Genomic DNA, 15,000 nt, shown 5'->3' on the forward strand with positions numbered 1-15,000 from the left:
ACACACACACACACACACACACACACACACCAGAAAGACAGACAAATACACAGACAAACAAGCAGACACAGCATACCACTGACAGACAACCAGACGGACAGACAGATACACAGAAACCAAACTAAAACATGCGAACAAAACAAGCCAACATAAACCGGACAAACAAACAAACAAACACACACCACCACAGCACACACACACACACACACACACACACACACACACACACAGTACTGTACAACCAACCCTACACATGCACGTGACCATGCCCAATGCAGTCACTTTCACCACTCTCTCTCTCATCCGCCCACAACCCCACAGCCTCTGCTCACCTCTTAGGCTTCAGCACGGCAAGTCGCCTCTCGGCAAAACTCAACAGATCCGGATAGTATCCCTCACTGCCCGACCTACAACACAACAACACAACCACATGCTTTTCCCGCCATCAGCACCAGGAAGTTGATGCCCTCGTGTCTCTCCTAGCCAGTCTGGTATGTCAGTCGCACTTCAGTCCGCCTGGTTGTCGTGTTCGATGTCGGTCTGCGCGTTTTCTCGCCTCCTTACCTCAGAATTTTGACGATTTTTTCGATTTCTTTCGCGTTCGAGCATTTCTCGATGTAGCCGTAGTCTAGGTGGTCGATCGGAACGCTCTCGTGGCGGGCGCTTCCGCCCGGAGCGATTGTCTCGTTGAGAGCCTCCATTGGAAAGGGGGAGAGAGAAACGAAGCAGAACGGGAATATATTAAATATCCGGGTAATTCATGTTCTACTGCTTTCTAAATCCGGGACATTGTTTAACTTGCGCATGATCAAGAAAAATTGTTGCAAACATCCGGGTAATAATTTACTAGTTGTATGGTATTCGTAGGCGCCTCGCGTTTGTGAGTAACACGTCTAACGGAGTTTTCAGACCGCCTAAGGAGCCCTAGCTAGACAATACGTATTTTTTGAAACCCTAGCTGTCATGGAAGTAAACATGCAAACTTCCTAGTAGTTTAGATTACGTATATAGGCCTGGTATAGGTAGTCGTCGTTTTGCGATCGTGATCAAGACAATTGAAATGTACAGTCTAGGTATGCACTCAGTTCCGTTGTAACGACAGTGGTATGGTATTTACTGACATAGAAATTAATATCAGCAAACATTGACTATCAACAGTGTTAGATGCAGCACAATGTAGTAAAGCAGACCTGCCAACCTAGCGGTGTCAAAATGCGTGAGTTTGCAGGAAAAAATGCGGGAGTCTAGTTTAAAAATTTGGACACGCCTACAATAGCATTAATATCAATAAATTTATATCGTGATAAGTGTTAAATAATATATATAAATAATATCTAATCATCAAAATTTAAGTATTTGCATGCCCGGTTGGAGTAGAAGCCATTAATTAATTTAATTATAGTACAACAAATGTATAACTGATTGATTAATATGCCTAATTAGCGACACACAGTATCAACACCAATTGCTAAACATAATAGTTAATTAATTAAACACAGAACTTGTACTGTACGTACTACTGCCTGTTATGAAAATCTAAGAACAAAGTACATGTACATTCTCGTGGCTAGTTGGGATGTTCTGGATTCTATTTTCTTGTGGCCTTCTTCGATCGCTTTTCCAGCAATACATATGGTAATCAGGTAGCCAGTCCCTCACTTCTGACCGACTCCTCCTATGTCGGTATTTTGACCAAGTATAGCCGGGGCTGGAACATAGAAATTGATATTGGGATATCAAGTATGTGCGTACACATGCATGTATTAGAACTGTAGGGTACAGTTACACAGAACATGCAGGCCCATCATTTTGGTCACACCCACCAATGGTCAGAATGCGGGAGATTTGATGCCAAATGCGGGTAGGCGGGTCCAAATGCGAGAGTCTCCCGCTCAATGCGGGAGAGTTGGCAGCTCTGGTAAAGGATTGATCATACTGTAGTGCAGGATGTGTGAATAGTTGACTGTAGGTGGCATTCAACTCCTGAAGGTGTTTCTTGGTTGTCACGTGCACACAGTCCATAGCTACAATACAAAAGGATGGGGCGACGGAAGTTTAGGAAGCATTTTCTTTGCCATTTGGTCACTTGCACGAATCGTTCTTAGACTCATCTGTAGTCGGACACGGAAACCTTTTTTAAGGTAGGTCCTACTAGGAAACGTGGTCGTGGGAGGAGAAATTTGAGATTTGTGTGTACACACACACACACACACACACACACACACACACACACACACACACACACACACACACACACACACACACACACACACACACACACTACATATACATATACACACCAAAAGCTCGATGGAGACCACATAGGACCACGCCCATTTCTGTTGTGCGACCTGGATTAGGAGCCTCGCGACGATCGGCAATAATTTGATAGAAATGCGCTACTATATTACTGTACATGTGTGACCCTGCGCAATATCCGGGTGTTGGTCAAGATTGGAGATGCTGGTGAGTAGTGTAGATTTATGAATGAAGCAGTGTACACACGCTATTTACCAACGCGTGAAACGGTAAGACTCTAGAGTAACGCGTTTGGTCTACCAACCGACCTGCTGGCAAGGAGTTACACGTGACCAAACAAATGTCCCGTATGTTAATACAGTGACTTGAATCTACATAGCTATGGCACGCGGAGGGTTTACACCGTAGTGCTTCTTCATTGTCTCTAGAACTGTGGAGAAATGCAATAGTCTAATTCTGTGGTCTCTTCTACCGCTAACATTTCCATCGCTCTACTTGATTACACAGAATTATGACAATGGGCTGCAGCTAGTCTAATCTATTCTTGCCGAGCGTAGCGAGGCTTCTAATCCGGGTCGGACAACAGAAAGGGCGTGGTCCTATATGGCTCTCCATCGAGCTCTTGGTATATTTAGATACATATAATGTGTGTGTGTGTGTGTGTGTGTGTGTGTGTGTGTGTGTGTGTGTGTGTGTGTGCGCGCGTGTGTGTGTGTACACACAAATCTCAAATTTCTCCTCCCACGACCACGTTTCATGATAGGACCTACCCTTAAAAATAGTTTCCGTGTCCGACTACAGATGAGTCTAAGAACGATTCGTTTAAGTGAGCAAACGGTGACGAAAAAGCTTCATGAACTTCCGTCGCCCCATCCTTTTGTATTGTAGCTAGGGAATTGTGTGTACTTGACAACCACGAAACACCTTCAGGAGTTGAATGCAACCTACAGTCAACTATTCACACGTCCCATAGTACAATCAATCCTTTACTACACTGTGCTGCATCTAACACTGTTGATAGTCAATGTTTGCTGATATCAATTTCTATGTCAGTAAATACCATACCACTGTCGTTACAACGAAACCGAGTGCATACCTAGACTGTACGTTTTCAATTGTCTTGATCACGATCGCAAAACGACGACTACCTATACCAGGCCTATATACGTAATCTAAACTACTAGGGAGTTTGCATGTTTACTTCCACGACAGCTAGGGTTTCAACAAATACGTATTGTCTAGCTAGAACTGGCGTTTCAGTAGACGGTCTGAAAACTCCGTTGGACGTGTTACTCACGAACGCGAGGCGCCTACGGATACCGTACAACTAAAAGCTAAACATGCAAATATGTGGTGTTGATATCTACCACTAGTTCCAGGTACACAGTACAGTACATGTAGAGCAGCAGCAGCACACATAGATATCACTATCCTACAGTCGAATGTGTCTGTGGTAGGCGGCTCCAAACGAGTCCGCCACCTTTATGTCTGACAGAACATGGTACGCTGCTCATCGAAACGAGTTTTATTCATGGGATTGCTATCAGCGCTGACAGGAATGGTCCTACTCATTGGAAACGTGCCCGACCCGAGAGAACTCGAGTTGCTATTCACGACACAAGAGCGTCTGCACAAACAAAAGGAGCCAATTAACACGTACAATCTTCGCCAATCAACACATGACGACATCACAACTAAGAGATTAAAATCAATACAAGTCGTGACGCAATCGCGACAGAAGCGCCCGGATGATGACTACAATGACGTCAGAAAACTGAGTCTGCGCGTATTCGAGAATCGACTGACGACGGTCACGTGCACACGGCATGATCCTCACGTGCTGCTCTTCAACCGCATACCCAAGTGCGCTAGCACAAGCATAGCCACACTCCTCTTTGTCAACGCGGAGAGAATGAAAATGCGTTTTCTGGAAAATCCCGATGGAGCATACGACTGGCAAGACAAAAACCGCACAGCTGTGGAGAAATTACTAATTTCCCAATTTTCGAGGGAAAAACCCTCGAGGGGCGTGGTCTACGCTGGTCACTTTTATTTCTCTAATTTTCCCTATCTGGATGAGAAGAGGATCCCGTATGAATACGTCTGTATGATCCGGGAACCTGTAGATCGAGTTATTTCATCATATGTATATTATCACTATAGCAACCGGGCACACATCCAGCAGCTGCGCGACTCGAAAATCGTAGTCAATGAGAGCATGGAGGACTGTCTCAGACATCAAACAGGTGGATGCGAAACGAATGTGATGACTCGATATTTCTGTGGCAACAACGTGTATTGTAAAAGTGGAGGGATAGTTGCCCTCAATCAGGCCCTTGTTAACCTTGTCAGGAGCTTCACAGTCGTAGGAATTGTAGAAGACATGAAGCAGTCGCTTCAACTCTTCGCTCACACTTTGCCTCGATATTTCCACCAGGCGGACAAAATGCCTCCACAGGTGAAGGAGCAGAATGTGAACAAAGAGGGAGAACCGATTCGAAGTAGCCTGATGACAAACGAAACAATCAGAGAGAAGATCCGTGCAGCGAATGCTGCAGATGTGATTCTATACGAATACGCTAGGAAACTGTTTCGGAGACGAATGGAAGTGTGTGGCTTTAATGTCACGTAGACAGATGATGTAGGTGTGAGGCTTTGTATACAGAAAGATATCGAGTAAAGAAAGATCATATGCTACATTTTAGATCTCTTAGTTGTTGTTTAGTACTGCAGCTCAGTTATACTGTTGGTCAACTTGTCAGCCTTTGATCCACCTTTTCTGCCTGCCTGTGTTGATTACTGACATTTGAGATATACAATACATGAAAATATAGAAATTATAAATTCTCAGTAATACATTAATTTCATCAACCAGAATAATACAGCAACATTAATACGTTTAATAAACAAAATTCTGTACACACACAGTGACACACACACACACACACACACACACACACACACACACACACACACACACACACACACACTTTATCATTATAGACTGTCACCTCCGACTGTAGGAAGTGTCTACATGAGATCCATGCTCTCTTCAGATTCTGTCTCCGGTCCATCACGTTCCTGTTGATAACGTTCTCCTTCAAATCGATGGCTTTTGTGCTTAGCCAGCACTTTGATGAGCGGACGCAGCTTCAACCACCACTGATCCAGTGGCAATCGATGCCTGAAAACAACAAAACAGTCAACACAAATATTACCAAACAAGCAAGTGCCCACAGACATGCTGTAGACTGAAACAGTGCTGTACTATTCATGAGTATTTTTTATCATTTTTTATAGTATTATTTTGGATTATGTAATCCATCATATCAAATCACCACACTACACTATACCAGCATATGTGTGACTAATGAGGGTTGTATGTAGATAAAATGTATAGAATGATCTCTCGACTTACTTGAAGTCTGTTTTGGGTTTGAGGTCTTGCACTGGTGTTAGTGTTGATTTCTTGCCGACAACTCCAAGTACACAAGCATGAGAAGAACTGGAGGCAGATACAATTCCTGAAACACAAATTATGAGAAGCACACACACACACACACACACACACACACACACACACACACACACACACACACACACACACACACACACACACACACACACACAGTGTACATACATACACACATACACAAACTACATATAAATTGATACACAAACAAATACACAAACAAATACACAAATGCAGACACTAGCAGATAGGAATGCTACCATTCACATAAACCAGCTCATGCAGCCTGCACATCACATCACACAAACCACAAAAAAGCTCAGCATCATACCATCTTTCAGAGAACTTGTTGTTTGTTTGACGAGATGCTCTAGTGCTTGCACACCATACTTAGTGCCCAGACAGCGATCAAACGGTGAGGGAGCGCCGCCTTGTTGCAAATGACCAAGAACCAGTTCACGTGCAATAAACATTCCCTGACCCTCCGCATTGTATAATGATGTGAGGAATTGTGTCGAGTAGTGTTCGTTGAAGCGTTCGTTTCTGACGATTGTGCCACGAAGAAGCTTGGTTCTGAACTTTCCAATCATGTGCTTCAAGTCAGTCTGGCAAACATTCGTGTAGTTACATTATTCCATTAGACAAATACACTACACTATTGTATTGGAGGGATGCATCTCCCAATACACTAGACTATTGCATTGGAGGGATGCATCTCCCAATACACTAGACTATTGTATTGGAGAGATGCATCTCATAATACTAGACTATAGCATTGGAGAGATGCATCTCACAATACACTAGATTACTGTATTGGAGGGATGCATCTCACAATACATTAAACTATTGTATTGGAGAGATGCATCTCACAATACTAGACTATTGTATTGGAGGGATGCATCTCCCAATATGGAACTGTCATCAAAGCACAAGGCAAATACAAGGAAACTACAACACAAACTAAAATGCAAACTACAATGCAACCAAGCACACACAAAATAGATGGAAATGCCCTTCGGAAAGTTCCAAAGATAGAACCCCCTGATATTTCTAGGTAGGGACCTCGGCACTACTCAGAGTTTTAGGCCGCGAAGATGAACCCCATGATGTGTGGCCAGAGCATCAAAGGGCACTGACTGAACCTCAAGTCCACATGTACCCGTATATACTGCATGATGTTCTGCCAAGTCAGCGTTCTAGTCCACAAAGACCGGGTACTCATTTTGACTCCTGAGTCAAGAGAGGCAATTGTGTGTGAATTTCTTGCCCAAGGAAATTACATCTGTACTCATCCATAAACCTACAACCTCAACGTCCTGGATGTTTCCATTCTCCAAATGCAACTCTCTAACCAACTGAGCTATAGACGCGCACACGTGCGCGCGCGCACACACACACACACACACACACACACGAACATAAATTTAGGAAAAGTCAAAACCAAATTGGCATTTGACAAGGTTAGCTGGCACACTGGTGCCAGGCTCCTTCTTGTCAACAATTGTCAATGCCCGATTATTTCTTGTGTTGAAGGGTCACCGACAAATGACGTGACGACTGTGCTTTCAATTGGCCTGCTGGCATGTCCAATTGCATGGGCACCAGTTTGCTTGTTCCTGTTAATAGCTCTTCAGCCTTGGGGCTCCAGCGTCCAAAAACCTCAATTGCGATTGGGCAAAAGATGTGTTCTAGGGATTCGGCAGTTTCTCTGTACTTCTTGTCCTTTTGTTTTCTTTTTCCACTGCTGCAAATCCTGCCGTAGTGCTGCTCCCTGAGATGTTACTTTGTGCCAAAGGGTGTGTGTTATTGTAATGTCTAACAATAGCTTCTTGCCCTCGTGAAATCATAGACAGCTATGTCTGCGTGTTGCTTGTTTTGGAATTGAGCTCTAAGTTCTTTATGGCAATGGAAGGCTACTTCCCGCAACACGTTGTAGTTGTCCAGTAAACGGCCGTGCATGAATATTGGACCTCCTCCAAGTTTGCACGTGAGCAAATGATAGACTTGTTTGTCTATGTCTTTACCACACTGGGGTATGCATTTCTACACTAGCCTATTGCATTGGATGGATGCATCTCACAATACACTAGACTATTGTATTGGAGGAATGCATCTCCCAATACATTAAACTATTGTATTGGAGTCATGCAGCTCACAATACATTGTCACCTTTAATAGACAATCAAATACATTTCTCTCCAACAAATCTCTGAAACATGTCAATTATTACCTGCAGATCTTGAATAGTGACGTCTTCTTCATATATGTAGGCAGCATCAGCACCACCAGACAGTCCTGCAAGTGTCGCCAAGTATCCACAATAGCCTCCCATCGTTTCGACAACAAACACACGACGACGATTAGAACGCGCCGATTTTTTTACCACATCAAGTGCCTGCACAATCAGAAACTGAGACTCACGAGAAACGAACCATCTAATTCTTAACTACAGTGCAACCTTAATTAAATAATCGACTTATACCCACACAATATTTGAATATGTTCGTGTGTGTGTGTGTGTGTGTGTGTGTGTGTGTGTGTATGTGGGCGCGCGTGTTGTGGATGTGTGGTGTGGTGTGGTGTGTGTGTGTGTGTGTGTGTGTGTGTGTGTGTGTGTGTGTGTGTGTGTGTGTGTGTGTGTGTGTGGTGAGCTTAGTTTTAAAGGCTGCTGTTTTCTGTTCATCACAAAATGAACACGGAACACATTGGAACGCCAACCCAATTGACCCACGTCGTGCCATTAGCGGGAACTTAACCCAGTATCCGGGGATTGCCAACGAGGAGGTTGCACAACAAAATTGCATATCTGCTGAGTTGCTGAAGTTGGGACGAGGCAAAACCATCTGCTGGCTCACTTCACTGTTCAACTTCATCTGGAGCAGCGAGAGTATCCCCTCAGATTGGTTGAACCACCTCATTGTCCCTCTTCACAAGAAGGGAAGTCGTTCCGAGTGCGACAACTATAGAGGCATTGCCCTCTTGTGCATCCCCAGCAAGGTTCTTACTCGTGATATATTGAACAGAATCAAACCCAGAGCGGAAGCCCTCTTGCATGAGAAACAGTGTGGTTTCCGCAAGGGCAGAGGGTGCACCGACCAACTCTTTTCTCAGGGTGTTGATGGAAAAAGCCAGGGAGTACCATCGTCTTTATACATCTGTTTTGTAGACCTCTGTAAGGCCTACAATTCAATCAATAGAGTAGCTCTCTGGTCTGTTCTTCAGTACTGTTACCACTCGCCATCTAAGTTGCTCAAAATCATTGAAGCATTGCACAGTAACACTTCTGCCGCTGTAAGGACCTATGGTAAAATCTCAGATCATTTCTCTGTATCTAGTGGTGTCAAACAGGGTTGTGTACTTGCTCCAACCTTATTCAACCTCTACTTTGACTCTGTGATTCGACTTGTCATTATGATCACCAACCAGATGTAGGTGTGTGCTTGTCATATCTTCTGGATGCTGACCTGCTAGGAAACAGGAAGAAGCTTACATCAGAGGTGTCCGTGTCAGACCTTGAATATGCTGATGATATGGCATTGATTTCTGATTCTTATGAAAGTCTATCCTCTTTGCTGAAATCTCTGGATTCGTCTTGCCATCACATGGACTTACCATCAACTACAAGAAGACCAAGCTTCTAGCTGTCCTACCTGGAGCTGATACCCATCCTCCATCTCCCATTTCTCTGCATCCTGATTGTGATCCCATTGAGGTGGTACCATCCTTTCAGTACCTTGGAAGTTACTTTCTAACAATTGCACCTTGGACGTTGAGATATCAACACGGATCACCAAAGCATCTCAGTCATATGGGTCACTTAACCGCATCCTTTGGCACCAGAAGAAGATCAAGTCTACAACCAAGCTGAACATCTTTGTCTCTGTAGTTCTTTCCACCCTCTTATATGGTCTGGAAACAGCAGTACTTCTGGAGCCACAGATACACCGCTTACAGAGTTTTGTGATGAGAAGCCTCCGCTCCATCCTTGGAGTGTCCCTATGGGATGGGAAGAGAGACACTCCATCAGAAAGATAGCCCACCTACAAAGAATCTCCACCATGCTGGCACAGAGACGTCTTCGATTATTGGGTCACATCTTACGCATGGATGAGTGTCGTCTACCAAGGAAGCTTCTCGTGTGTGCATCACCCCAAGGTAGACGCTCAGTTGGAAGCCAGAGAATGAGATGGACGATTTAGTACTGAGGCAGTTAAGGAATTTGCAATCGCGATGGGGTTTGGAGGATACTAGCAGAAGATAGGAATGAGTGGAAGAATCAGATCTGGACTGCCATACAGGAAGTAAATTTCAAGAAGGAAGAACAAGAGAAATACCGCAAGGATGAGCAGAAACGTCGCCGTGAAGCAAGGCAAACGCATCAGAGTTTGCTTTACACTGCAGCTTTGATGGTTGTGGATTTACTGCTGTAAATCATGCCGGCCTTGTAAACCACCAGAGACAGAAACATGGTCAGTCCCTGACTAGTCAATGTCAGTACTGTCACCAAACATTCCGCCAACAAGGCCTCCACAACCACGAGCGTTTCTGCTGTCAGAGAACATCCACTCCTCTGATATAGCCTATGGTGACCTTGGCCTGCATCGTTTCTCATTGGAATGAACGCAGCATGAAGTGAAGTGAAGTGAAGTGAAGTGAAGTGTGTGTGTGTGTGTGTGTGTGTGTGTGTGTGTGTGTGTGTGTGTGTGTGTGTGTGTGTGTGTGTGTGTGTGTGTGTGTGAATCACAAGCACGCTTTACCTCAACTATTGCATTCAGTGCCGTATCAGAACCCAAACTTATGTCCGTCCCCGGAACATTGTTGCTAATCGTTGCCGGTATACACACCATCGGAATCCTAAACTCTGCAAAACGATCTCGAGCCTCAGACAATTGAACGATGCTGTGATATGCTTCAAAGCCACCGACGATCACAAGCCCTTGAATACCATTTGTACTCAAGTGTCGAGCAATTGTAGTCAATGACTTGTCAACACTAAGGGGCGTGTCTCTACACATAAATTTCAATTAAATTAATTTCATTGGTTTGTGGACGGTTTTTGTGTTATACTGTTGTACCTGTTTGTGCCAAGCAGCGAACCGGCATCTTTGGACCATTCGTTGACAGACATTGCATCAAACTCTTCAATCTACAAGGTACAGATACAATGTGTGTGTGTGTGTGTGTGTGTGTGTGTGTGTGTGTGTGTGTGTGTGTGTGTGTGTGTGTGTGTGAGAGAGTGTGTGTGCATGTGTACGTGTGTTCGTGTGTGTGTGTGTGTGTGTGTGTGTGTGTGTGTGTGTGTGTGTGTGTGTGTGTGTGTGTGTGTCCAACTTACCTTTCCATCAAATAATCCAATAAAGCCATCGTGAATTGCCATCACTTTATGACCCTCAAACTTGGCCATACGAACGAATGCCTGAACCGCACTGTTCATACCACACGCCGGAGCACCAACATTCATGACACCAAATGTAAACTAATCGAGATCAAAACACAATTCAACACAGAAATGAAAAGCAATGCTGCCTTGTGTGTGTGTGTGTGTGTGTGTGTGTGTGTGTGTGTGTGTGTGTGTGTGTGTGTGACATAGTAATGTATTGAACAAATAAATAGAACAAATAAAACTAAACAACAACAAATCTAGCAAATAATGTATATGCTTGTTTCTGACATGTCGGTGATGGTTAATTGCATCTGGAGGTCTTGTGCCTCTCAGTCTCTTGAAGAGTGTCAAATTCTTAGAAAACGAACTACAAATAGACAGAGTGAGACATATCACACAACTGTGACATGCCATGGTCATGCAATTCTAACACTGAACGTATCTCTTGCGCCTTGCTGTAATCTTTCTGTTTCATAGCTTCACTGACCTTCAGTGTCTACCAAAGATATAATAATTATTAACTACTCGCACAATATTAGTTAATTATTTTAATATTAAATACTATTAATATTAATAATAAAGAAATATCAAATAATTAATTAAATAATTAAAGTTATAAATATTAATAATAAATATCTGATAATTAATTAAATAAATTTAAAATATTAATATTAATAATAAGATCAAAGCCAATTGTCCAGACATCTGTCTTAGAAATAAGAAGACAAACAATTGTCTTCTTATTGATATCAGCTGTCCTGCTGATGGCAACATTGGCAAGAAACATGCTGAGAAGTTGGCGAAGTACAGTGACTTGCGAGTGGAGATAAGCCGCATGTAGAATTGTCGAACACTGGTGGTTCCGGTGGTCTTGGGAGCTTTGGGCACAGCGCACGCAGGTATTGCACGGTGGCTGGACATTATTCCAGGTCATCACAACCTGCAGCACTTACAGAAAACAGTGCTTCTGGGATCTACTCGGATCCTTCGTAAAGTCATGTCTTCTTTCTAGAAAATCATTATGGTCTAAGTACTTCTGAAGCAGGGTTTGCTTCCGATACTTGTAATAGACTTTACAAACCAGACTGATCTGGTTGAGCACAACATAATAGTCACCACGGTGCCATGGCTTAGTGGTTAGCGACAATGGCTACCACTCCATGGTTTAGGGGTTCAAACCCCAGTGACGACAATAAATTATGAAACTTGTCTGTCTTTCTTTCTCATGTTTCTCTGTGGTCTGGCGAACGGTCCATTGAGTATTACATTCAGCGCTTCCTGGTGGTCATTAATCTCCACTAGGTGTGCTGTACCGAGTTCTCGGTCACCATAATGCCTGCAATCTATATCAAATTGGCTAGTCATTGATCGCCATGCGGACTACACAGAAACATGTACCCTGCTGGGCTCACCTGCCGGGTTGGTGGGAGCCCAGATGGGGGTAAAGACCCCACTTGCCCATTATGGAGGGACATAACGACACATAATAAGTAAATATGTGATAATTAATTACATTAATAAACAATTAATAAAAAATAATTAATATTAACTATTAATAAACTTTAATTAATACAAAGTAAAGTACTTTTGCAACACATTCTGTCAATGAAAGTCTTTGTATTCGATTGCCTTGCATGGCAACAACACATGGTGATGTTTCAGGTGTTGCCTCAAGCAGAGCCAAGACAGCCTCGGCTCCATAACGACAGCCCAAGATGCGATCGTATGCAGATGGTGTTCCACCGCGTTGAACATGACCAAGGACCGTAATACGAGTGTCATGCTGAAGAACACTCTCAATGATCTAGATGCAAACATACTACCGAATGCAATATAAATGAAATGACATGATGTGTGATTACAAGGACATTAGGCTTTGTGAATATCGGAAATTGTGATGTAAAATGTTTCGCCTTGAATATCATTATTGTGTGTGTGTGTGTGTGTGTGTGTGTGTGTGTGTGTGTGTGTGTGTGTCAGTGTGTGTGTGTGTGTGTGTGTGTGTGTGTGTCAGTGTGTGTGTCAGTGTGTGTGTGTGTGTGTGTGTGTGTGTGTGTGTGTGTGTGTGTGTCAGTGTGTTTGTTTGTGTGTGTGTGTGTGTGTGTGTGTGTGTGTGTGTGTGTGTGTGTGTGTGTGTGTGTGTGTGTGTGTGTGTGTGTGTCAACTACAAGTCTGTACAAACCTGTTTGACACCCTGTGCTGTGATTGGTTTTCCCTGTCGATCAACAGCTCCTTCAGCGACGATAACAAGACTGTAACGACGACCATTGCAACGAGCCTATCAGCATTTACAAGTTAGAATCAGCCAAAATGCAACAGAAACGTGCACACACACACTGTTAATATAAAGTATGTGATTGACAGCGGCTGTGTGTGTGTGTGTGTGTGTGTGTGTGTGTGTGTGTGTGTGTGTGTGTGTGTGTGTGTGTGTGTGTGTGTGTGTGTGTGTGTGTGTGTGTGTGTGTGTGTGTGTGTGTGTGTGTACAAAGCAAGGAATGCCTGGTGGAGTGCTAGAGCAGTAGAAGCTGAAAAGAAAGCAAACATGTTACAGCAACTAGGTTGTGGTGGGAGCTTAGTCAAAGAGCTCAGGCTACTTAAGAAACAGGCATCCAAGCCTTCATCATCCAACATCCTAGCAAAGAATAGATCCATTCCCTCAAGTGACATCGACAAGCTTCAACGTTGGGCACAACACTTTGCAGAAGTGTCTAATTGTTGCTCATCAAGCTGCCAGTTGGATACTGATGCACTACCCGACATCATTGCTGCCACACCATCTTACAGAGAACTATTCCCAGATGATGAAAACTTGTCCCAGCCCATATCTGAAGATGAGATTCAGGTAGCTATCGCACAGCTCAGAGATGGTAAGGCTCCAGGAGATAACGGCATATCTGCTGAGTTGCTGAAGTTGGGAGGAGGTAAAACCATCTGCTGGCTCACTTCACTGTTCTACTTCATCTGGAGCAGCGAGAGTATCCCCTCAGATTGGTTGAACCACCTCATTGTCCCTCTTCACAAGAAGGGAAGTCGCTCCGAGTGCAACAACTATAGAGGCATTGCCCTCTTGAGCATCCCCAGCAAGGTTTTTACTCGTGTTATATTGAACAGAATCAAACCCAGAGCGGAAGCCCTCTTGCATGAGAAACAGTGTGGTTTCCGCAAGGGCAGAGGGTGCACCGACCAACTCTTTTCTCAGGGTGTTGATGGAAAAAGCCAGGGAGTACCATCGTCTTTATACATCTGTTTTGTAGACCTCTGTAAGGCCTACGACTCAATCAATAGAGCAGCTCTCTGGTCTGTTCTTCAGTATTGTTACCACTCGCCATCTAAGTTGCTCAAAATCATTGAAGCATTGCACAGTAACACTTCTGCCGCTGTAAGGACCTATGGTAAAATCTCAGATCATTTCTCTGTATCTAGTGGTGTCAAACAGGGTTGTGTACTTGCTCCAACCTTATTCAACCTCTACTTTGACTCTGTGATTCGACTTGTCATTATGATCGCCAGCCAGATGTAGGTGTGTGCTTGTCATATCTTCTGGATGCTGACCTGCTAGGAAACAGGAAGAAGCTTACATCAGAGGTGTCTGTGTCAGACCTTGAATATGCTGATGATATGGCATTGATATCTGATTCTTATGAAAGTCTATCCTCTTTGCTGAAATCTCTGGATTCGTCTTGCCATCACATGGGACTTACCATCAACTACAAGAAGACCAAGCTTCTAGCTGTCCTACCTGGAGCTGATACCCATCCTCCATCTCCCATTTCTCTGCATCCTGATTGTGATCCCATTGAGGTGGTACCATCCTTTCAGTACCTTGGAAGTTACTTTCTAACAATTGCACCTTGGATATTGAGATATCAACACGGATCACCAAAGC

General features: G+C 43.8%; 3 protein-coding genes across 4 annotated transcripts in view; 1 reads left to right on the plus strand and 2 right to left on the minus strand.

Moving 5' to 3' along the window:
• Positions 1–769, minus strand: part of LOC134196117 (sperm-associated antigen 1-like) — a 23,600-nt gene extending 22,831 nt beyond the window's left edge. The window contains exons 1-2 of the mRNA XM_062665196.1: positions 565–769; positions 333–407 (exon numbers count right to left, since the gene is read on the minus strand). Of these exons, the coding sequence (XP_062521180.1) occupies positions 333–407; positions 565–701 (212 nt within the window). The 5' untranslated portion in view covers positions 702–769. The remainder of the gene's footprint in view (positions 1–332; positions 408–564) is intronic.
• A 2,928-nt stretch (positions 770–3,697) lies between these two features.
• LOC134195697 (uncharacterized) lies at positions 3,698–4,901 on the plus strand. The gene has a single exon (XM_062664768.1). It carries the CDS (start codon positions 3,758–3,760, stop codon positions 4,889–4,891), a length of 1,134 nt encoding a protein of 377 aa, XP_062520752.1. The 5' UTR covers positions 3,698–3,757; the 3' UTR covers positions 4,892–4,901.
• Positions 4,902–5,014: 113 nt separating this feature from the next.
• LOC134195696 (ATP-dependent 6-phosphofructokinase, muscle type-like) overlaps positions 5,015–15,000 on the minus strand; it is a 20,322-nt gene continuing 10,336 nt past the window's right edge. Inside the window, exons 9-20 of one of the 2 annotated variants that reach the window (XM_062664767.1) lie at positions 13,297–13,392; positions 12,700–12,918; positions 11,546–11,610; positions 11,403–11,481; positions 11,067–11,207; positions 10,807–10,877; positions 10,489–10,738; positions 7,962–8,126; positions 6,063–6,336; positions 5,678–5,783; positions 5,271–5,443; positions 5,015–5,058 (exon numbers count right to left, since the gene is read on the minus strand). In XM_062664767.1, coding sequence (XP_062520751.1) covers positions 5,290–5,443; positions 5,678–5,783; positions 6,063–6,336; positions 7,962–8,126; positions 10,489–10,738; positions 10,807–10,877; positions 11,067–11,207; positions 11,403–11,481; positions 11,546–11,610; positions 12,700–12,918; positions 13,297–13,392 — 1,620 coding nt within the window. In that variant the 3' untranslated portion in view covers positions 5,015–5,058; positions 5,271–5,289. Of the gene's footprint in view, positions 5,059–5,082; positions 5,444–5,677; positions 5,784–6,062; positions 6,337–7,961; positions 8,127–10,488; positions 10,739–10,806; positions 10,878–11,066; positions 11,208–11,402; positions 11,482–11,545; positions 11,611–12,699; positions 12,919–13,296; positions 13,393–15,000 lie in introns of those variants that run through there. The other variant, XM_062664766.1, reaches the window with a different exon arrangement.

Source organism: Corticium candelabrum, chromosome 20 (genome assembly GCF_963422355.1).
Source record: "Corticium candelabrum chromosome 20, ooCorCand1.1, whole genome shotgun sequence".
In the NCBI taxonomy this organism is placed as follows: domain Eukaryota; kingdom Metazoa; phylum Porifera; class Homoscleromorpha; order Homosclerophorida; family Plakinidae; genus Corticium; species Corticium candelabrum.